This window comes from Protomyctophum bolini (assembly GCF_963924005.1).
Source record: "Protomyctophum bolini genome assembly, chromosome: 16".
Classification (NCBI taxonomy): Eukaryota; Metazoa; Chordata; class Actinopteri; order Myctophiformes; family Myctophidae; genus Protomyctophum; species Protomyctophum bolini.
This window is the reverse complement of record NC_137877.1, coordinates 29,730,525-29,755,477: the sequence shown is the minus strand read 5'-3', so window position 1 is coordinate 29,755,477 and position 24,953 is coordinate 29,730,525. Positions and strand designations below refer to the sequence as shown.

Here is a 24,953-nt window from a genome sequence, read left to right as displayed (position 1 = left end):
CCTCTTGGGCTAGTTTGTGTCATTCTGTCCTTCCTGTCACTGTGAATGGAACCCATAGTATGCTGCCTGCTTGGCCAAATGCTGCCACCCTCTGCCACCTCCCACTCTGCCACCACGCAGCTTCATTCTGTATTTAACATTGCTCCACTATAGCACCGTCACAGGCCCCTGACCTCAGTCATTGCTTTTAATAGACACCCAGTGTCACCCACCCAGTTCAGCTAAGGACACGCTGACATGACTATCAACCCTTTCACATACTGGCTACGATTTTTCACACCACATTTCCAACTAGAAGGGGAGTTGTGCCGCGAGGAAGAACCAAAAAGCCACTGACTGCGGTAAGACCTGCAAGGAGGGTTTGAACATCTGCCTCGACCCCGATCGTGGCAGGCTTTAGATTGACATGTCAAATAAATACAGACTGGACATCCATCAGTTTATTTCTGTGTTGTACTGTGCAGGATCACTCCCTTACCCAACCGGTGAAGTAATGTGTAATAATAATAGGACATGGACATTTGCATTATAATATGCTTAATTCATACGTGCCGGTGTTGCGCTGCAAGACTAGCCAATCTAGTACAGTGGTTCCCAAAGTGAGGCCCGGGGACCCCTAGGGGTCCTTGAGGGAGTTTCAGGGGGTCCCCAGCTAAATGATTGTTAGTGACCAAATGGACCCTTATGTGTCTGTAACTCAGAGAGTGTACAAATGGAAACAAATGAACTTAGATTTTATTTACGATATACATTGGCGTCTCAGAGATAGAAATGCCATTAAATAAGGGACCATAGCCTAATTCAGGTCAAACTGGGGGCCCTTGAAATGAAAATGGTTGAAAATCACTGCTAGAGCCGTACAAATCCTCTCTTATGGGGGTCCTTGGCATATATTTTCAAATGGGGGGTCCACTGAACCACTGATTTAGTAGCTTGTACAGTAACGTGTACAGTAGATCATGTTCATCAGAGATGTCCCCATGGATTCTACTCCCCAACATGATTCCATTACCTTAATGCAGCTCGCCTGTACTTCACTGCACTCAACCCAGTCCTTTTTCCATTGTTGATTAGATGTAAGGCCAAGGTGCACCCGGACGACCTCCCAAACACCAGCATTGTGATTGTGTTCCACAACGAGGCATGGAGCACCCTGCTCCGCACAGTCCACAGTGTCATCAACCGTTCCCCCAGACACCTGCTAGTGGAAATTCTGCTGGTGGATGATGCCAGCGAGAGAGGTAACTTGGTACTAGTATGCACAATAAATAAAGGGTCAATAGTATAAACACTATAAAGCTCACAAGAGCTATCTGCAGGGGTTGATTTTTTTCCCTATGAATTAAATTGTCATTTGCTTGTATAATTTGTTTCACTAAATTATGTATACGAGTGTTGTTATTCCTTGGCACTAATGAAAGGAGGGGGGCCTAGTATAGAGCCCCTCGGAATCCGGTCAGCTACAGTAAGCATAGGGTTTAATGTGGTTAATGTGTTTCTGAGGTGTAAACAAAGCACACTGCAACAACTGTTCAGAGAGCTTACTTCTGCAAAAGGGTGGCAATAGCTGAATGGGTAACTAGTAGCTACAATGTTGCAAACTTTGTATGCATTCATATTGTATGAATGCACAGCAGCACAAAGAGAAACCCACACCAGCATGCAGGTTTGACATCGCGAATGACAAGCAAAAGGAAGAACTCATTTGTCTTTGGAGTTTGGAGCCAAGCATGCAGTGATGCACACAAACATGTCGTCCCTGCAGACTTTCTGAAGAAGAAGCTAGATGACTACGTGCGGACACTTGAGGTGCCAGTGAGAGTTCTGAGAATGGAACAGCGCTCGGGTCTAATCAGAGCCCGACTGAGGGGGGCAGCCGCCACCAAAGGACAGGTCATCACCTTCCTGGACGCCCACTGTGAGAGCACCGTGGGCTGGCTTGAACCTCTTCTGGTCCGGATCAAAGAGGACAGGTGGGAACTGCATGTTACATGCCTGATGTCTTTTAGGGTACAGAGTTCACACCATTCATTTTAGAATTATTGAGACAGAGAAACAAATGAGGTTATTGTTATTGATGCAAATGTATCCAGAACCCAGTCTCCTGTGCTCTCTTATCTTCGCACAACACCGCATCAAACACACTACAATTACAATGCAAAGTTACAGGCTGTGTAGAGAGGCCAGAAGCACTTGTGACTAGTTACACAAACAATGAGATGTTTTATTTTGACATGGCTGAGGGCAGTACACACACAATCTTGAGTGCATCTTTGCGCCTTCTGAGTTGAATTAACACTCACGTTTTCTGTTTGCTGTGCAGTACTGCTGATAAGAGTGATTATTCATTCTGTTGTAGCTTCTGTTGCTGCCTCAGAGGAACATCTAACCCAAATTAGCTTTTTGTTTGGGTGAGCTGTGCTAGAAGTGACGCAAATTGCAGATGCCAGCTCCAATCCAGAGTAAAGAATAAGTGGATGTGTGATAGCTGTGACATCTGCTTTTTCAAAGCAAATGCTTTTCCAGTACAATGCTAAATCTGATGGCTTGTTTTGACTCTAGTCATGATGCCAGCTATGTCCATTATGATTGACAGGTCTTATATTGTGTATTATGTCTGTTGAGCATGTGATATATCACTTTAGTCTTGTTTCATAACTGTGCTTTGCAAGAACAGGGGGAAGGTAAGGTTCCTGTGTGGAAGTGTGACGCTATAATGGAGAGAATGATGATAATTTTGCAATGCCTCATCTCTTATCTGGGGTCAGACATTCATTTGCCGCAGGTGCCTGGCAGAAATTAGTATCATATTACACAGACTATTATATTATAGAACCATTAAACTTTTATGCTCCTGCACATGTATCGATGTGTGTAAGTATGTTCAAGAGCATAGAGGTGCACATGCATTATTTTAGAGTTTGTTGTTCATGACATTTGCTGACCACCCAAAATTGTTCAAATAAGAGACATTGACATTGACTTGAAATCTTTGGTGCATTTTATTGTTCCACTTGTCCAGAAGCCATGGTTCTGACAACATGGAAAGACAGAAAAAGTGTAGATCAGACAGTTTGCAATCACTTTAGCTCAAAAACCAAATGCAGTCAATTTAGCTCAAAACATTAAGGTATAAGTATATCCACTCATGATTCAGAGCATAGCATAATAAGTATAACACATAATAATATAGACAAGCTGCTTACATTTGGTCATGGACGCATGGTCTGGAGTGGAGAGCTGTGTGAGTAGAGTGACTGTGTGTGGGGTGAGTGTGTGTTTGTAGTGGAGCACACCTGGGCTGACGGTGGCAATCAGCCCAGATGGCAGATGGCAGACACCTGTGAGTGATGGGGGGTGCAGTGATGGTGTGTGTGGAAGGGGAGTGTCCACCAGGGGCTGCCATTTAGGTTGCCTTTGGAAATTCTCAACAGCCGCCCCCACGGCAGCCCAGCTGCTGTGACTAGCCGGAATTGTCCAGAGGCGATCAAGGTGGCAGCGAGGGTAATGGGATGAGGCGTGCCACTGGTCGGGTGTAGATCCGATCCCGGATGGCGACGTCTGCTGATCGGACCCGTCCGTCCGGACTGGGATGGACCTTTGTGACCTTGCCTATTGGCCAGTGTGCCCTAGGCAGTTGGGGGTCCATGACGAGGACTATTATGTCCTCTTTGAGGTTATCGGTTTCGGTTAGCCATTTGTTCCGAGACTGAAGGGTTGGGAGGTAGTCCCGTATGAATTGAGACCAGAACTGGTCCGCCAGGATTTGGCTCTGACGCCAACGCCGCCGCCCCATGGACTCGGCAGCGTACGTGACTTGAGGTAGGTGAGAGTCACGCCGCCCCATGAGGAGCATGTTGGGAGTCACAGGGTCCAGGTTAGCCACATCAGAAGATGTATATCCCAGTGGTTTGGAATTAAGGATTCCTTCAACCTCCGTCAGTACTGTGTTAAGTACGTCCTCCGATACGGATTGGTGCCCAACCGCAACCTGCAGTGCAGTTTTGACTGAACGAATCTCCCTCTCCCAGAGGCCTCCGAAGTGGGGGGAGTTTGGAGGATTGAACTTGAAGGTGAGTTGGTAGGCACAAAGTTTTTTCTGTAGTTCGGGTTCCATGGCCTGAAAGGCTTCCTGGAGCTCTCGTTCGGCACCACGGAAGTTGGTGCCCCTGTCCGAATGTAGTTCCATAGGTTTGCCTCTGCGAGAGATGAACCTCCTGAGGGCAAGGAGAAATGCATCGGTGTCCAGGGAATTGAGGAGTTCGAGATGCACTGCCCTGGTTGTCATGCATTTGAATATCACACCCCATCGCTTCTCCGTGCGACGTCCGATTTTGACCATGAAGGGGCCGAAGCAGTCAACCCCTGTAGAATGGAATGGAGGGCTCAATAGCCTGAGGCGAGCAGGTGGTAGGTCGGCCATTAGGGGGACTTTTGGCTTGGAACGCCAACGATGACAGTCTGGGCATGAAGACTGATGGCGTTTCACTGCCTGCCTCCCTCGGAGGATCCAGTAGTGCCTACGGAGTTCGGCAAAGGCTCGCTCCGGACCAGAGTGGAGCAGTCTCTCATCAAAGTCCTTGATGAGCAGTTTAGTGATGGGGTGTAGAGGGTCCAGCACAACAGGGTGCAAGGGAGACTGGAGGGGGCCCTGAACATTCCGGAGCCTTCCGCCAACCCTTATGAGGCCGGTCTGCCCATCAAGCTCGGGGGCAAGGGTTCTGAGCCTGCTGTTGCAAGGCAGGAGTTTGTTGGCATGTAGGGCTTTCAGCTCCATGGGGAAGCTCTCAGCTTGGCATTGTTTGAGGAGTTGGAGCTCAGCATCCGCATAGGTTGGGGCTGGTGAACTCCCAGGAGTTTGACTGTGGAGCTCATCGTAGGTGAGTTGTACCAAGTCCTTCCATGAGGAGTACTGAGTGGAGTTTGGGGGCAGCTGACCCGGAGTTTGGATGGTGGTCAGGCTGCAAAAGGTGAGACCTTTGACTTCCGAAAGATCTGGTTGGGTTGTGCTTGCAGGCCGGACGGGCCAATGGTCGTGTGGTTGCTTAAGGAAAGCCGGTCCAGTTTTCCAACGACTTGGCTGGGATAGGTCAGCAAGGGTTTTTCCTCTGGTAATGTCGTCAGCAGGATTGTTGTGGGAATCCACATAACGCCAGGAGTGGGGATCTGTGAGCTCTTGAATTTCAGTTACCCTCACGCCAACGAACACCTTGAAACGGCAGGATTCAGATTGTAGCCATTCAAGAACCGTGGTGGAGTCTGTCCACAAAGTTGTATGGCGAAGAGGGATACTGAGCTCCCTTTGTAGGAGATGAGCTAGTTGGGCCCCAGCCAAAGCACCGCAGAGCTCCAGTCGTGGCATAGACTGTTGCCTCTTAGGAGCAACTCTGGATCTGGCCATGACAAAGCTGGTATGAAGTTCTCCGTTGTACTCATCAAGCAGATATGCAACTGCTCCGTAGGCCCGTTCCGAGGCGTCACAGAAGACGTGGAGGTCTTGAGTAAGGACAGTGGGTCTATCGGCTTGTGTGTAGCATCGAGGAATGGAGATGGACTCAATATCGGGTAGCTCTGCCTCCCAGGCTCCCCAGGCAGCCCGAATGTCCTCAGGCAAGTCGGGGTCATCCCAGTCTCTCTGCTTTGACCATAGCTGCTGGACAAGGACTTTGGCTCTGGTGAGGTAGGGTGTAAGGAACCCTAGGGGGTCATACTGTTGAGCAAGCACTTGATAGATCCTCCTCATTGTTAAGGGGGATGATTGCAGGGGCTTGTGCCGATAGCTCAAGATGTCCGGGATGCATTTCCACTTCAGGCCCAGAGTGGATTCAATGGGTTCGACCCGGTCCTGCGAGAGCCAGAGCTCTAGGCTCTGTGACCGGGCTTCGGGAGGTAAGTGTTCGACCACCCCTTGGTGGTTGCTGGCCCACTGTCGCACCTGGAAGCCACCTGAAGCTAGGAGTCCGCAGGTACGATCCACCAGGCATTTCGCTTCTGGAATGCCAGGACAGCTGGTCAGGCAGTTGTCGACGTAGAAGTTGTTTTCCACAGTCGACTTGATATCCTCGTGTCCTTCACAGTGATCCTTGACATGTTTCTGAAGGGCAAAGGTGGCGCAACAGGGGCTGCTTGTGGTGCCAAAAGGCAGGACTTGCCATTCATAGACGTCAGGTGTCGCTTCCCGGTCCATGTTCCGCCAGAGGAATCTGAGCAAGGGCCGGTCATCCGGTAGCAGTCGGACCTGGTGGAACATGCCCTTGATATCGCCGCTAACTGCCACTGGATATTGGCGGAAGCGGAGAAGAACCCCTATGAGGGAAGGGCTCAGAGTTGGACCAGGGAGTAGTTGGTCATTCAAGCACATGCCCTGGAATCGGAATGAGCAGTTGAAGACCAGGCGATTCTTGTTGTTATGATGGACAAGATGATGAGGTAAGTACCAGGATTCTGTTGAACTGTTAATAGCCTTGGGAGGTACTTTCTTGACATAGCCAGCTTCCTCCAGCTTGGATATTTCCGTACTGTAGACAGTGGCCTTATCCTGGTCCTTTAGGAGCCTCCGTTCCGTACTCCGTAAGTTGGACATGACCGCTTCCATCGGGACTTTCAGTCTAGGAGCATCGGCCATGCGAAGGAGTGGGGTCGCATAGCGCTCAATGCCGTCGACATTCACCCTTTCTGTTCGGGCCTCCAGTATTTCAATTGCCTGCTTGTCCTGTTGCGACCTTGTGATGTGTTTCTCACTGCGGAAGGGTAGGACGTCCAGCTTCCATAGCCTTTCGACATGGCCAAGTAAGGAGTCAGCTGGGTTAAGAGAAGCAGTGAACAGGCATTGATGAGCTGAGGGACCGCTTTCAGGGAGACCCTCGTGACCTTGGAGGGTCCATCCCAGCTGTGTGTGCACCGCCAGGGGGCCTCCCTGAGGGCCTCTTCTCACCGGCTCTATAGGTGAGATCAAGTGAGAGTTGTCGGATCCAATCAAGACCAGGGGCTGGACCTTTCGGAAGGATCGGAGGGGGATATCCCTCAGATATGGATAGCGCCGCTTGAGGGACTGGATTGGGTAGGTTTGGTCGATGAGATCAATACCTTCGGCAGTGAATGCTTGCTTGAGAGGGTATCTGACTGATGGTGTGAGTATGGGCGATATCTCAAACTGCACACTTTTCCCTTCAAGGTGGGTAAGCTCTGATCGGATGGTGCGAAGAGCCAATACCTCCCTCTTCCCCTTCAACTGGAGATGTTTGACTGCAGCCGGGAGAATCATGGACCGGACTGAGCCATCATCCAGGACGGCATGTGTACTGAGTGACACATTGTTGTGCCATAGAAGTACTGGGACAACTTTAAGAAGTACACGGTCTGAAGGATTGATATGAGAGAAGTAGATCTTGCTTTGTGGGCGGGAAAGATCCGACCTTGGCTCTGAGTCGGCCACGGGATGCAAGACCCGAAGATGAAGTTGACCGCAGTCAGGGCAGGGCTTCTTCAAGGTGCAATCGCTCGCCAAGTGAGAGGTACGGCCACACTTCCAGCATCTCTTGTCCTTTAGTATCCATGATCGCAGTTCCTCCTTAGTCTGAGACTCGATCTTGGAACATCTGGTAATGTAGTGGTCGTTGGCCCGGCAGAACAGGCAGTGAATGTTAGGTTTGGTATTGGATTTTCCTGGGGATTTGGATTTCTGAAAAGACTGGGTCTGAGGGACATCTGGTTCCGAGCCATGATAGACAGCTGCTTGGCTCTTGTTCTTGGTTGTCTTAGGTGGCCTGGTATTGGGTTGCTCCTGCTGATGGCCACTGTGGTACCGCTGAACGAGACGGTTAGAGAGCCTCTGCTGTTGAGCCTTGGATTGCAGCCATCCGGCCAAGTCCCTCAGGTTGTAGGGGTTAAGTGTGGCGACAGTGAGTTTGCCTTGTAGATGTAGGAACTCGATGAAGCTCTCCCTCAGATATCTTGGCAGTTTGCTCAGCAGGCGGTCGACATGTGAGCAGCAGTTGAGCTCGTAGCCGGTAGGACCCTCAAGAGACTCGAGCATGCTGACGAGCAAGTGAACCTGGAGTGAGAAGTGCTGGACAGCTTGGGGGTCATTGGATTTGACGTCCGGGGCTGTAAGGATCGCTGCAATCTCACTCTGAGCCAGCTGGTGGGGTTGACCGTACTGCAGCTGCAGGGCCTGCATCGCCGCAGTGTAGGGCTCCACATGATGGCGGCAAGACTGGGCAATCATCTGAGCCTCAGGGAATTTGAGGTGCTCAAGAAGAACATGATATTTATATTTCTCACTCAATTGAACATGAGGATCGAGCAGGTTGTCGAGTGCCAGCTTCAGGTTGGCAAAGTCTCTTTCATTGTCTTGAATGAAGTCAGGGATTGAAGGCTTTGGGATGCCATACACGGCTGGCCCATAGGGATGATGAGCTGGTGGTTGACATGGTACCTGTACACAAGGCACCTGACCGGGAAGAGGTGGTCGAAGTTGGGCCACAGCATAGTGAAGAGGCGGAGGTGTGGGACATGAATTCCCAGGTCTGGCTGGCTGAGAGGGAGGCAGTGACTGAAGATGGCCAGCAGAGGGAGCCAGATCGTGATGAAAGGTTTGAAGGTTTGGTGACAGAAGTGGCTGGGAATAGGCAGGATGCGGCCGAGAGGGGGTAGAGTGGGAATGGACCACTTGGACTGGGGAGCGGATGATCTGCTGAACTGGGCGTATGGCTGGAGGAGGTTGAGTGGGGGGAGGTGAAGCTGACCGGTTCTTCTTAACTGTACTTGGAGGGAGGTTGTAGAGTTGGTAGTTGGTGAAGTGCTCCTCTGCAGAATTGTCCTCATTAGTATTTGAGGTGTGTTGAATCCTGACAGCCTTCTCCTTCCTGACGACCAACCGTCTATCCTCCGGTGTGGATGTTCCCACATGCTGAAGCCTGTTGCTCTGTGGAGCTTCTGGCCCCTGCCGGCCAGTGAGCCTGTATTGGTCTCCTAGGGGTAGCAGGGCTCCTCCTGGTGGCTCAGCCCCCCCTTCAGGCCGTGTTGGGCCGTGCTGAGTGGGGGATTCAAGGTATTCATTTGAATGCACAACCACCTCGTCGGGGTAGTCCTCTGCTTCGGAGTTGAGGGGGGGGGCACCTTCCCCTAGCTCCAGTGCACCTCCCTGTGCCCCAAGGAGGGGGCCAGTGGGGAGTGCTCCCCCCACCGCTCCAAGATGGTGGTCATCTGTCTCCTCCATTTGTTGGTTGCCACTCATTAGCAAGGTGCTAATGTGAGCTAGCAGGTTGGACCTCTCTCTCCCTTGCCTGCCAAGCTCCTCCATTTTCTTCCTCATGGCCTCCATTTCTTCCTTCCCCTCCATCTCTGCTCTTTTTAGAGCTTCGGCCATGCTGGCCAGGGACCCAATGGTCGGTGTGGCCTTTTGTGCGGGGGGGGGCTGTGCCGTCCCATACCTCTGGGGTTTCTGTCTATCCCTTCCAGGGTAGGTCTTGGGCACTGTTCCTTCACTTTCCTCTTGCAGCATATTTTCAATGCAATTTCAATGTTTTTAGTGTAGTATCAATCAAGTCAATGTCTTATTTGGGCAGTCAGCATCCGGTTAGAAGGACCATATTTTAGAGTTTGTTGTTCATGACATTTGCTGACCACCCAAAATTGTTCAAATAAGAGACATTGACATTGACTTGAAATCTTTGGTGCATTTTATTGTTCCACTTGTCCAGAAGCCATGGTTCTGACAACATGGAAAGACAGAAAAAGTGTAGATCAGACAGTTTGCAATCACTTTAGCTCAAAAACCAAATGCAGTCAATTTAGCTCAAAACATTAAGGTATAAGTATATCCACTCATGATTCAGAGCATAGCATAATAAGTATAACACATAATAATATAGACAAGCTGCTTACATTTGGTCATGGACGCATGGTCTGGAGTGGAGAGCTGTGTGAGTAGAGTGACTGTGTGTGGGGTGAGTGTGTGTTTGTAGTGGAGCACACCTGGGCTGACGGTGGCAATCAGCCCAGATGGCAGATGGCAGACACCTGTGAGTGATGGGGGGTGCAGTGATGGTGTGTGTGGAAGGGGAGTGTCCACCAGGGGCTGCCATTTAGGTTGCCTTTGGAAATTCTCAACATGCATACTGATTAGATTCTGTGTGTAGGAAACGTATAGTACTCTAATCTCGCGCGCCTGCGGTGCACTCTCATCTACCGTCACGCGGTCAGTGTTAACTTGTTGTTTCTCTGTGAATTTCGTTTGTCTGAGTGAGAGGCACACACAAACCGTACATTTTGAACGAAGACAGACAGCGATTTGGTGTTGTTCCGGGTTGTTGTTTTTTTCACGTGAATAAGAGAGACGGAGAGATAATCCAAGCGGGTCTGTGGTGTTGTTGTTGTTAAACCGCAGTTGTGGGAAAGCCCCGTGGTGGCGGTGGCTACTGACCATCTTGTGTCCGTGCTGGTTACCTTTCCCTTTTTCGACGGTATACAGAAAAGGGCTCTCTCACACGTTCACATTTTCAACACCGAGCGAGAGAACTGCAAAAGCCACACTGTGATTGGCCAGTAGTCACAGACCCCACAATGCTAGAGGCCAAGACAGTGACGTATCACGGCGACAAAGCACAGGTGTGAACGGCACAGAAGGGCCATTTCGCCACCCCCGCCTCGGGTAGGGAACACGCCCCCCAGCGCCCACAGCGTCCCCAGCGGGAATCGAACACAGGACCTTCTAGCTGTGAGGCGACAGCACTACCGACTATGCCACCATGCCCCAGCTTTTTCAAAGATGGCTACTTTATTTAAGATTTAACTCAACTCTAAATCAATAATGCAACAGCGAGATTCCACTAAGTGGATTTTCTCCTTAGCAGTCATGTCTGGAGAAATGACAAGCAGATGCCTTTCTCTGTGTATTGAGTTGGTATTAAAGCAGTGAATTATGCAGCTACAGCATAAAGCAATATGTGTGGTCAGCAGTTGGCAGTTAATTTCTCCTCTCACCTAAGGAAAGAACACTTACAAAACCATTAGTTATACAAAAGGTTTATTCACAGTCTGAGAATGAATAGAGGCTGCTGGCTACAGTCTGGGGAAAATAGATGTGAAAGGAGACATTAATAACTTTACAAATGTGTATGATTTTTTCCCCCTTTCAATGATAATGGCAAGTTTATTGTATAATACGCTTGACATTTACAGTAACGTAAATCCTTTTTCATAAGCTGTCAAAAACATTTTTTTTTTTTTTAACTCTTATGAATGTCCGCAGGAAAGCCGTGGTGTGCCCTATTATTGATGTCATAAGCGACGAGACCTTTGAATACATGGCAGGCTCTGACATGACCTACGGCGGATTCAACTGGAAGCTGAACTTCCGCTGGTACCCGGTTCCCCAGAGGGAGATGGATCGACGCAAGGGGGACAGAACACTTCCTGTCAGGTACACTTAAGGAAATGTGCCATCCTATGAAGCCATTTCCAAAGCGTTTTGTCCAAAGGTCTTTGTGACTGACCTGACTGTGGCATAATACCCAATACACCAATCAAGTGAGGTTACACTCAGACGTCAGAAAAACGATTTAAAGTCCAAATCGATGTTGGCTCTCAGTTAATCATCTCAGCTGAGATATAGGTTGATTGTAATGGTGGGAGGCTGCAACACAGACATGGCTGGTTTACACATGGTTTACACATGGTTGTGCATCTTGTTTCACACTAGAAATAGCTGATCTACAAGCTCTACAATGTCTCGCAGCTCGACGTGTGCCAAGCTTGTAGATTGGCTATTTCCGATGCACAACACCGGCGAGCAACTTTGTCTAAAAATCTTGATGAATTGAATACCCAGGACCACAATTGAAACTTTTTGTGTTATCCTTTTAACAATCACTAACATTGTACCACTGTACTGTTGTACAAACTACACAAAAATGTAATTAATCAGGCATTAGATTCATGCTCAAATTTCTCTGATGACCATGAAACTTCCATTTTCACCTGCAGATAGAAATTGATGTGTTTCCTCTAAATATAGTATACCCATCCAGTCTACAGTAGCAGCAAGCCAGTGACTAAAGCCCATCACACACCGTCTGCGACCGCCGCGCGTCAAAACAGCCGCCTCCATTATTTTCAATGAACCTATCGCACACCGACTCTTCTTTGCCTTTTTTACTATTTTGAAAAACATTTTTGACAACTAGCCAATCTACATTACAATTTACAATTTAGGCATTTAGCAGACGCTCTTAATCCAGAGCGACTTACATTAAGCAAGAACAAAAAAGCATGGGTATACATCACATAAAAACATTTATCATGAAACATGCGTAAGCTAAGAAAGTAACAGTGGAATATCTATAATGAAACTATACATATAAGCTATACATCTATACTACTATGCTATACATATGTACTATGACGTGCTATGACAATAGCACATACAATGCACTTATGCTGTCTACATAACATGCTATAAGACTGTATCAAATGCTATCTAAGTCTACAGAATTGCTATCTAAGGGGGTGGGGTAAGTGCTATGGGCCATGATGGAGTCTGAAAAGGTGGGTTTTCAGACTACGGCGGAAGATTGGGAGTGATGCTGCAGTTCTGACCTTCCGCCGTAGTCTGAAAACCCACATTGACACGTTGTGAGCTTGTAGACTGGTTTAGGGATAATGGAGCCCTGCAGAGTCTATATCATCTTAGATCTTACAAATATCTGGGGGTGATGATAGATGCCACCTTATCATGGTCCTCTCATATTGACTATATTTGTAGGATGTAGGATTTGAGGATACAGCAGCGTATCTACTCCTTACACAGTCTTAGATTGTTTGGTGCTAGCAGTCAGAACAGGTCGTGTTACATCTATCTATAGGCCAGTGCCCAACGGGCACCGCCGTAGAAGCCCCATAGGCACCTCTCTAGTTCCCAAACCAAGATCATGCTTAGACTGGCGAAGAGTATCTCTTCTGATCCCTTACATGTTTTAAATGATGAATATCAACTCATGCCCTCCTCGAGGTGATTTAGAATCCCTACATTTAAGAAAAACAGACGAAAGAACTCTTTTGTACATCAGTCTGTCTTGCTTTTAAACCAAATTAGTTAACCAGAGGATATGTTCTTGTTCTTTTCTGTTACTGTGATTTTTGTTCTGTAAAGTCTAACGTTTGTTTGGTCTTGCAACTCTATTGTTGCAAGACGCGATGCTCTTTTTCAGGTGTCGAAGCTTGATGTAAATTTGTCAACATGAGTGTTCCTAAAGGAGAACTTAGTGGAACATAAAAGAAACTTTAGGCATCAGCAAAAGGGGGTATAATGCTTTAAAAGACGTGCACCCAGGCAGCAATCTACAGCCCCAACTGATCTAGGTCCCATCCGTCCATTACCAGCTAATCTCCGGCACAGTTAACCCGGTCGATGCCAAGCTTGGCACACACACTCCCTGGATGCCAACGATGAACGGCCACAACGGCCTGTTATAGCGCCACCAACAGGAGGATTTTTTTTAAACATAATTTTGGAACAAAATACCTCAAATCATCCAATTGCCATCAAAGGCATAAGAACAAATGGCACCCTTTTCACATTGGCCTATTATAGCACCACCAGGAGGCCACAACCTGACCTGCCCTGGTGGAGACCTGTTAAAAAACATAATGGCATTGTTTCAAAGCATCCAACATACTTTAAGGTTTATTATATCCTAAATGGGTGCTCCTCGGGAGTACATTAAAATGATTTCTATAATCATTATGAGGAAATATGATACTGTATCGCAAAAGGCATTTGTGAAGCCAGTCTTTTAACGTGCTTTGTCTGTTCTGCAGGACCCCTACAATGGCTGGGGGTTTGTTCTCAATAGACAGGACATATTTTGAAGAAATCGGAACCTATGATCCCGGGATGGATATCTGGGGTGGCGAGAACTTGGAGATGTCTTTCCGAGTAAGTGACAGAAATGGAGAGACATCTTGTCTAGCATCCTCATACGAAATGTGTTTCTGAGCCATGCAAATAGTACTACCCCATATTGTCCTTAATCCCATTAACTCTGCTATAACTATTTTGGACATGCCAGTATAAATGAAGAGGTGAAAGAGTTTAAAATAATTTGTAGCAAGCTGGGCAAATCTTTGCAATTCGTTCTACTATGTAGTATGTAGTGCGATTCAAGGGGAATACCACGCATTTTCAACATTGAACTATATGTCATTAATATACCTTAGAGTTGTGTGGAAATAATAAAATCACACCCGTGTGAAGTGAGGGGCGCTCTTATCATCGTACATCATCATGCATCATCTCACACTGGCCAATCAGAATGCCTGTTGCCACAAATTTACGTCATATTTGACGGACATTTGACCTAATTTCTCCTTTCATTGTTGATGGCAAATATGAAACATGTGGGGACAAGATGACGTAAATTTTCCCTTCATTGTCAATGGCATTTAATGTAACTGTTGCAGACATTTTGTGGGGACAAAAGCTGTGACTAGCGCCCCTCGCTCTTATTGTACAAAATTTGCGTCCTCACTTTTGTCTTCAATGTTTGTGTTACACAATGTTTGTGTTTACACAAACACTCAAAATTGTCCTTTCATTGTCAATGACATTTAATGTTTGTGTTTGTTTGTGTTAGTACAATTTTTTTTGGGTTAGACACACCAAAAGCTGGACATAGGAGCGGCCATCTCCCCTCAAAGAAATAGCGTAGAACTGGAGGTCTAGAACTTGGGATCATGTGATCAATGATATCACATCAGTGTACTCTGCAGTCTGCAGGCCAAACAGTACAACAGTTCTAGGCTAAACAGAATGGATTATATATCCCACACAACAACTCAAATTTATATGAATGACTTAGTTCAATGTTTAAAATGAGTTGTGGTTAATTTGTGTGTAGATCTGGCAGTGCGGCGGCTCATTGGAGATTGTCACATGTTCCCATGTGGGACATGTGTTCCGGAAGGCCACCCCATATAGTTTCCCCGGAGGAACGGGCCAAGTCATCAACAAGAACAATAGGCGTCTGGCAGAGGTCTGGATGGACGACTTCAAAGATTTCTTCTATATCATATCACCAGGTACACCGTTCGATCAAAATACACTTGCTAAATGTACATAATATCTTAGGGCAAATTTGTTAGGACAAAATGGTGCTGTCACACGCAGGAAGCCATTCAGTCACTGCCATGCATCACTGTTGATATGAACCCATCTTTTCCCATTACAATACTAGCCTCCTGTCCTGTGCTAGTTATTATGCAGCATTATCTAACATCTAACAGACTGGTATGATAAGCAAAATCCTTGCTTCATTTAATCCTTTGCACTGTATGCCTCGGTCATTAATGAATCCAACTTTATTTTTTCGTCCTCTCCATCTTACATTAGTATTCAGTGGTGCTTTCAACACCCCAGCCTCTATATCTCACTGTACAGCCACACTTTCCTTCCCCTACTTGATCTTTTATTTATGGAAAACACAGTACAAGAGTATTTTTCTAAAGTTGAGCTCCATAAAAAATGGGTTGGTTTCGTATCACATTTTCACTGAGAAAACAGAGCTCGGTCAGAAACAATCATAACACAGTGTCAGAGGCGAGTGGCCCTCCAACCAGCTGGCACAATGCAATGAGTGGCAGGCCTCAGACGTAGTATACAGTAAAACGCTTTTTTTACTACCTTTTTGGAAGGTAGAACCTGTAGAAGCCCTGCTTCTAGAAGCACACTACTTTATCATCAATTTAAAAATGAATGGGACCATAATTTACAAAATAATAATAATAATAAGGGAAGTTGGGAGGAGACCCCGGGGCAGACCAAGGCGCAGTTGGAGGAAATACATCAACTCACTGGCCTTGGAACGTCTCGGAATCCCCCAGGAGGAAGTCACTAATTGCTCTGGAGAGGGAAGTCTGGAGCTCTCTGGTGGAGCTGTTCCCCCCGTGACCCGACTACGGATAAGCGGTTGAAGATAGATGGATGGATGGATAATAATAATAATAATAATAATAATTGAAAGACTATAAACTAGCGACTGAACGCATAAAGAATTTATGACAATGTCTAAGCCTAAGAAGGTAATAAAATCAAGTATATAGTTTGGTCAATTCTCCATTGTAATCAATGGCGTAGTCATTCTCCTGCAGCCAGCAGGCGGGAAATAGCAACATATTCTACTCTAGGCCATTATCAGCTTCATATCCAGCAGAGCTTCCTTATAAATGCCTGATATAAATTTCATGGCCTACCCGTAATTCGAACCTGGCTCCCATGTGGGAGTTCAAATTCATACAGCTCTTCTAATACAGAATCCCCGCTTGGCCATTGGGCTCATGAGCTCACTCAGGCAGTATTGTCCTATACCCGACACCATGGTCTACTCTCAATGAAAGAGGAGGGATAGTGCTAGTTACAGTATATGTTGTATTAACATACTCATTGGATACCATACAGATTGGTTAAAATATAACTGTATTCATTAAAACAATTGAATGAATAAAGCTTTAAATGAACAGTCGTGATTTGACACGGTCTCTGGCTACATGTGGAAGGTGCCTGGCCACCTACAATATAAGGGATCGTTCATGATCTTACGGTATGACAATGACCTCTTCCTTTGACCACTAAAGTCTTCCTCAGAGTGGCAGCCAGGTGGGATTATCTGTGGGCGGTGCCGAGGCAGTGATAGATGAGGCTTTCTGTGGACCATGGCCCGACATCGACAACCCCGATCCGCCAGGATATTAGGAGGAATTATATGGGCCGTGCTGATGCTCAGCCTGTTCCCCATATTGGCACAGAGGAATACAGCGTGGCTATCAGGCAGAGCACAGTAGTATTGGCATCCAGTGACGCCATTTAAAAAGTGTATCTCCCTCCCAGTCCCTATTTTGCACTGGCGATTTCACGATCAAACACGCCATTCGTCATCCGCAACATATGAGGCTCAGACCCTACTGAGAGAACGCAAAGTGGGGTCGAGGAAGCGAGAGAGATTTTCTGCTTATGCCTAATCTGATAACGTTCAATGCCTAATAATTCCCCAGATGAAAGCACTGGAAGTTGTTGAGATAACAGCAGGCGTTCTTTGCATTGTCTCGGGTCTGTGGCTGATGACTGTGCCGCTGTAAGTCTCATAGTTCGGCTGAAACTGCTCTCCATCGTCAATCATCACAATGTGCTCTTTCGTGATAAATTACCCCCTGGATCTAACTACATGCATTCTATGATTCCTCCAGAGACACTGTGGAGAAGCCATCTGCCTGGTGTGTTAGAAAGTGTCTCTACCCAGTTGCTGACAAATCCTATTTCGATGAATTACACCTCGTGTTGATACGTCATGGATAGCCTTGAAGTAACAACTATGATAGCCTTTTATTTTATTTTTTTTAAATAATTTTGCAACCCATTTTTCCACCCAGTGTCAATTATATGATAGCCTTTTATTCATTTGAAATACTGACCCTCTCCTTTAGCAATACCTCAGCTACAGTATGTATCTAATGTATGCTATGTTTATCACCTAACTCACAAACAAAAAAAACTTTGTAAACACCCAAATAGTTTTCAGAGAAAGAACAGCAGGGTGCTTCACGAGATCTGATGATGCAGAAGTTCCCTCTTGTGGTCAGCTTTGGCAGTGCAAAAAATTAGGACCGGACTAGACAATCTTAATTCTAAACAATGTCCTTTGTCTAAACACTACATAAATATGGCAAATCCTGTCTCCTGGCAGCTGCACGCTATCATTTAATGTCCTTGATTTATCCATTTGTAACAGAGAGTGTACAAATGGAACCAAATGGACCCGTACAGTTTTATATTTCTTTTCACAGTAGAAAAACTACAAGCTTCAATTTTATGCGCTGTGAGCTTATGGATCGATCGGCTATCATCACAATTTCATATTTCATACGGGCGACGGAGGCTCAGGGGTAGAGTGGCTGGATGGTAACCGCAAGGTTGCCTGTTAGTGTCGAAGTGTCCTTGAGCAAGACACTGAACCCCTACTTGCTCCTGATGTGCTGGTTGGTGCCTTGCATGGTTTCCGCAGCCATCGGTGTATGAATGTGTGTGTGAATGGGTAAAGCGCCTTGGATAAAAGGCGCTATATAAATGCACCATTTACCATTTATATTGCTTTTTGAAATAGTAATAAAGTGAGTGGTGCTGTTGATACTGTAATGTACTCGTAGTACTGTACTGTTCTTCATAGTACTGTACTGTACTGTACTGTACTTCATAGTACTGTACTGTTCTTCATAGTACTGTACTGTACTGTACTGTACTGTACTGTACTGTACTGTACTGTACTGTGGTGGTGAACAAAATGTACTTCTGTGCTCAGACATACATACATACATACATAGGTAGGTTAGGTATGCGGTCTAGCCTAACTTGGACTCAGGGGGGTGGACGCCTCTGCCTTGCATAGTCCCCAGTGAATAGGCATTTTGCCCTTCACTGGTAACCCTATTTTGGATTAGTTTTAAATATATGAAGGTATTGTGGGCTGGGCGTTTTACAAAAAAGCCCCCCTTTTAAATACTACACATACATACATACATACCTACATGCATACATTTCAGAAGTTTTAGCAGTTTTTAAGGACCCACTTTTAGGCCAGTGCACCAGAGCAAACTCTTGCCTTTTTTTAAACCCTACCCATTTTAACCAAATACATATGCATACATATATACATACATAGCTGCGTGTAGGAGTGGTTAGCACCACTCAAAAAGGAACGGTTTCGGTCATTCAAGGTTTCCACCCGACTTCAACGATTTGCACACTTTGGGACTTCAGATTTGATTGTGTGTTGTCTTGTAGGAGTGGTGCGGGTGGACTACGGAGATGTGTCTTCTCGCAAAGCCCTGCGCGAAGCCTTGAGATGCAGGCCATTCTCCTGGTATCTGGAGAATATCTACCCAGACTCGCAGATCCCAAGGAGATACTACTCTCTTGGCGAGGTATGAACTCTTCTTGTACTCTGAATCTGATCCCCAACAACACAGCAGCCACTAGCCCACTACACAGGCAGAGCCTGGCTTTCCTAGTTTAGAGCTGTGTTTTCCGTATCACAGTGTTAGCGCGCCTCAATAAATCAACATGAGACAAATCTAAAATAAACCACTAAAAAAATCAGTCTTATACTCGTATACGTTGTTCTACAATCTACAGTGTCACGCAAAAATAACAAAAAATGATAATAGTATCTACTGTACAAGCTCACAACGTGTTGCATCGTGTTGTAAGCTTGTAGATCTGCTCTATATTGCAGTTTCAGTACCCTAGATTTTCTTCAAACCCCATCTTTAAAAACAATTTATTTTATTACAGTACATACGGAGTGCAGGTGATATTACATCTGCGAGCAGAGTGTGGGGGGAAGCAATTGCTGACACTCAGCTTACTAATAGAAAAATGTGTCTACTGTGTGTGTGTGTGTGTGTGTGTGTGTGTGTGTGTGTGTACATGCGTGCATGCATGCACACCTATGATAAATGGAGGCCATCTAAAAGTAATGTGAGTGGCAGTAAAGGAGTTGATGGTCAGATGAGGTTGTAATCCTCAAACTTTAATAGTGCTGAGACTCCAGGATTCCTCAGCTGCTGCAGTACCATAGACTGTAAAAAATATGGAGTAAGCGTTCCCCGGGTCTAACACGGGTCAGTCCTTGTATTGTAAATCGCCATCTTTCTAGATCCGTTTGGGCCCAGCTGGCCCATTGGCTGGCCCAGACAACGAGACGGGACTTCCCCCCTTCTTAGTTGGTTTTTATTTTGACTCGAGTGGTTGGGGAATCCCGATCATAGACTGTAACGGTAGCCATGCCCCTCAGAACATACGCGACTTTATGGTAATTTTTTTAATAAATGGGACCATCATTTTCCAAAAAGAATATTATGACATTAGAAATGAGACTTTAAACTAGTGACTGGAAGCAGAAAGTATTCATGACCATGTTGATTAAGGTAAGTCTAGGTGAAGTTGGGCCCAAATACATGGACTTATATGGGGCTATGGGTTTTTTTGGGCCCAATGACAGCGCCACAACAGGCCATTATATGAACTTTCAGGAAATCCCGATTTCCTTAGTGGCTTCACAAAATATCTGTCTGACTGCCCCCCTGCTGCAGTACGAAGTGGTCTCACTCTGTTTCTCTGCAGTACGAAGTGGTCTCACTCCGTTTCTCTGCAGTACGAAGTGGTCTCACTCCGTTTCTCTGCAGTACGAAGTGGTCTCACTCCGTTTCTCTGCAGTACGAAGTGGTCTCACTCCGTTTCTCTGCAGTACGAAGTGGTCTCACTCCGTTTCTCTGCAGTACGAAGTGGTCTCACTCCGTTTCTCTGCAGTACGAAGTGGTCTCACTCCGTTTCTCTTTGCCACTGCGGCATTCCACTCAGCTCCTGTCGTCCTCGTACGGATTCCCTCCCTCCATAACATATGGACCTCTTTTAAGGCGGGAGCAGTTAGGTTTCATATTACCCAATTATGAATGCCACCGTCCTTGCATCATAGGAATAATAAGCCTCTTATGCAACACACTGTATAAAGGCGGCTCAATATTAGAGCTAGCGCAATGTGCTTGTTTATTAGATAGCACAGTGAATTATAAAGTCGTAAAGCACATTTTATGGCGGCGGTGGTGGAGAACTGTGTTGTCCTATCATTTTCATCTGTAAATGTGCCATGATTATGAGTAATATTAGTGCCACTTCCTGCAGCAATATAATTAATGGGTTTAGATTACACCTTTCACTGAATGGTAAATATGTAATTAGACTTGACATCTGTGCCAAAACTATTGTGGAAACAAAAAAAAGGAACAGCAGGAAACGCTTTAGATTGTCGTTTCCTGGAAAGAGTTTGCTGTCATCATGTGTATTCGAAAATTAAGCAATAAGCCACGAGAGGTCTCAGCTTATCGGGTATTTTACAATGGCTTAGACGCCCGCCCCGCACGGCATGGGTTTGTAAGGCAATTAAGCGCTCCCCTTTCCAAGTACAGCTACAGAGATGCAGAATCAGCTGCGAATGATATGAAGTGATCGAAGTGGGTTATCGGTGAAATTTACAACGGTCATGTGACGGTAACCAGCCAATCAGAATTAAGTATTGGGACTAACTGTTTTAGAAGTTAATTTTTATGAGGAACATATACTGTGAATAACAGTGCTTGTTTACTACCCGTAGATCAGGAATGTAGAGACCAATCAGTGTGTGGACAACATGGGAAGAAAAGAGAATGAGAAAGTCGGCTTCTTCAACTGCCATGGCATGGGGGGAAACCAGGTGAGGAGCTGAATGCACTTTGCGTTGCATTTGATCCAGGATAACAGGAATATCACTACACGCAATACCTGCATTGTGATATTTTTCCACAATAGCAGCAATACATGAAAACTAAACTAAAACTAAACGTAATGCATATTATGCAAACCAACCCTTTACAATTGTATTATGGTGTCCCTAAAAAGGAAGCTAGCAAGCGAGCAAGCCATATTCAATCAAGAGCCCGCCTACTGTATCCATTAATGTTGCACACACATACAGTACATGCACGCACACACACAGAGACCATTTCCGCATCCGCTCTTCACTGGATATGTAGAATGCCTTTTCAAAATGTAAACTAAACTAATCTAGCAAACCTTTAAAAATTAATCAAAACTAAACCAAAATTGAAAACAATTCATGAAGACTCTTCAGCTAAGATTGACCATTAACCATGTATTGCAAAGCTATTGCATTTAGTATGGCGGTGTGGCTCTGCTCATGATATCTGCTTGTGATATCCCAGATTATCTGTGCACCGAGACACATCTCTGATATCAACAACAAACCGCAGAGCATAAGATAAAGGCATTACATCAACAACATAACTTTCAATGCATTCCATATACCACAGTTATTGTACATATACAATACAATCCATAAAACACATTATAATCACAGACACCCATAACAGAACTAGATACCACATATAGTACAATCCATTGATCACATTATAATCACAGAATCACCCATTACAAAACTAAATGCCACAGGGAGGAGGCCGGGGAGGTGGAGGGAATTTGAACATCTGAACAACCACAGAGTCAGCTTGGCATGTAGACTGAACACAGAGTAGTGACTGCTTAGAAGGACCATCTGATTGAATGTGGGCGTGAGTGAGTTAGCTGGCAGTGAATGAGAGTGAAGGGAGTTGATGTGGAGAGAGAAGGCTGATTTAAAGGAGCGGAATGAATTACTGATAGAGAATGAAGGGGCTTATATAATAAACTTTCTGACTGACGTCTGTGTCTCAATGAACAATCGCTGCACTGGATAAAGTCAAAACCAACTAAAAATGAATGAAAGATTCAAAATGATAACCTTGGTTCCCCAGGTGTTCTCGTATACAGCAGATAAGGAGATCAGAACAGATGACCTGTGTCTGGATGTGTCGCGTCTCAACGGCCCTGTGGTCATGCTCAAGTGTCATCACATGAAGGGCAATCAGATGTTTGAATATGATACCGAGGTAAGATCTACATAACAGGCAGTGGTGGACAGTAACAAAGTACATTTCCTATAACTAAGAAAATAATAAGAATAGATTTTCTTTGCATAATCTGACTGTACTTTACTTAAGTATTTGTATTTTTTGGTTACTACAGTATGCCTTTCACTAGCTCTGGTCCATAGCCCTAATGCCCTTTTCTGCCGTTGCATTAAGGCTCTGCCACTCTTTGCTTCTAGCCCTCGCATGAAATGCAGACCAGCCTCTCGTCTGTAGCAGAAATATAAAAAAAACATTTTACCTACTCACCAATACAAAGGCGGTTTGTGTAATTAGAAAGCCTACTTTCCTTAGTGGATGCACTCTAAGCCCCCCATGTATAAAATGCACTTTTTGGCCAGAAAGGGATTGTTTTTCCACTGGACATTTTTTTACTTTTAGCTACTCCACTGCGCCCTCTAAATCTCAGACAAGATATTCCTTCCGGAGAAAAAAATCGCCAGAAAAATCGTCCAGAAAAATCTTTCTGGCCAAAAAGTGCATTGTGGTGGGGGCTCAGAGTGACTCCTCTAAGGAATGTAGGCTTTCTAATGACACAAACGGCCTTTGTATTGGTTAGTAGGTAAATGTTTTTTTATATTTCGCTACAGACAAGAGGCTGGTCTGCATTTATGCAAGCGTAGGAAGAAAACAGTTCCATAGCTCTAAGCTATAGACCAGAGCTAGCCTTTCACTACACTACATTTCAAAGACAAATATTGTACTTTTGACTCCACTACATTTCTAGAAACGGGAGAATTTTGTTATGAACACAATTTCAAATCCTATATTTAAATTGCCTAATGGTTGAGTGAACCACCCTGTTGAGGCCCCCAGGGGTGTTAAAAGCACATTATATTATGCATATAGTGCCCGCCAAAGCAATTGGTGCCTGTTAGTCAAATGATAATGATATGGAGATCAACATCCACTGATGTCACACTCAACATAAACCATTCAACATGAACTGGTGTCAGACACAACAGAAATCGCGTCAAATGCACATACCTGTACATAGAGGTTTTCAGCCTGCACTGACATCAGACACAACGGTGGTGAAACATAGATGTGAGGGCCATGTAGCAGTCCAAACTCTAGATGAGAAGGCTGCGTAGCGCATGGGTTCCCGAGGCTACCACTGTACCACTGTAGGTAGCCTCGGGAACCTGACTGAATCTGACTATAGGTCCTATACAGTCAGATATTTTGGCTAAAAGGTAGGAAGACAAGGTAAGCAGGACAATGTGTCATACAGTACATGAACCCTCTGAAATTATAGGTAGGCCTCAGATTGTGATTTCACTGACATATTACTGACTGGACTTTTTTATAGTACTCGAAAGAGTATGCTGCAGACTCAGAAATACATATTCCACAGTCCCATAACAGCGAAGTGGACCATGCATTTCTTCTAGCCAACAGATGGTGCTGTGCCCCAGTATTTGCCAATTACTTCAGAGATAGCACTTGAGCTGCATATTGCACCCAGCTCTAGTTGTAATATGCCATATGTTGCTCGTCGTTTCCCCTTATATAGCATGTTGGCAACTGGGAATATGATTTTAAGGTGAGCTGTCCAAGAGTCTGCCTTTGAGTGTCGTCCTTTTATTTTCAGTAGCCTTCAGAATCTGTAGAGATGTCTGTAGCCAATGATGCTACTGTATCTATTGCACCCGGACACACCATTAGATAGGCCTACTGTATAAAATATTATATGTATATAATATGTACATAATACATATGTACACTGTAGGTACTGACTGTTATGTATAGAAACCAGAGTCAGAGTCGCAATCTGCTGCACATAAATAAACATTTGCTCGACCAACCCAATCACCAGAGGATAACTAACATTCTATATGTTTCGGCAAATAACAGATAGCCTACGTATGTTGAACGTCGACGTTTGTGAATCAAGAAAATATAATAATAATAATAATAATAATAATAATAATAATAATAATAATAATAATTTTATAATATAAAAATCACACCCGTGTGAAGTGAGGGGCGCTCTTATCATCGTACATCATCAATAGACACTGCCTATTTGCTCAGACACTATGACATAAAATTATCCATTCATTGTCAATGGGAATTTTTGTGTAGAACAAAAATAGACACTAAGCCGATTTGCTCAGGACACTATGACGTAATATTTACACATTTACTTTAAAAAGTACTATGTGTAGTTTCAAACTAGATAAGAACTGATTTCCACCCTTTTAGAAAGTCGGACAGTACTGCTGAGTCGACAGCACGGTCATCACACTACTGGGCGCAGGCACTTGCTCGGCTGGTACCTCGCTTGGGTGTACTACCTGGCAGGGCTCAACTCAACTTTAAATGTATTGTCAATTGCAATACCAATCACAGAGTAAAAGGCACATGCAATTCATTCAAAT

General features: G+C 45.3%; 1 protein-coding gene across 1 annotated transcript in view; it reads left to right on the top strand.

Moving 5' to 3' along the window:
- The window catches only part of galnt13 (polypeptide N-acetylgalactosaminyltransferase 13), a gene marked incomplete at both ends in the record, with an annotated part of 40,363 nt that overhangs the window by 6,872 nt on the left and 8,538 nt on the right, over positions 1-24,953 (top strand). Inside the window, 8 exons of the mRNA XM_080785692.1 lie at positions 1,075-1,241; positions 1,766-1,973; positions 11,255-11,425; positions 13,822-13,939; positions 14,901-15,081; positions 18,833-18,972; positions 21,201-21,299; positions 22,396-22,530. Coding sequence (XP_080641818.1) covers positions 1,075-1,241; positions 1,766-1,973; positions 11,255-11,425; positions 13,822-13,939; positions 14,901-15,081; positions 18,833-18,972; positions 21,201-21,299; positions 22,396-22,530 — 1,219 coding nt within the window. The remainder of the gene's footprint in view (positions 1-1,074; positions 1,242-1,765; positions 1,974-11,254; positions 11,426-13,821; positions 13,940-14,900; positions 15,082-18,832; positions 18,973-21,200; positions 21,300-22,395; positions 22,531-24,953) is intronic.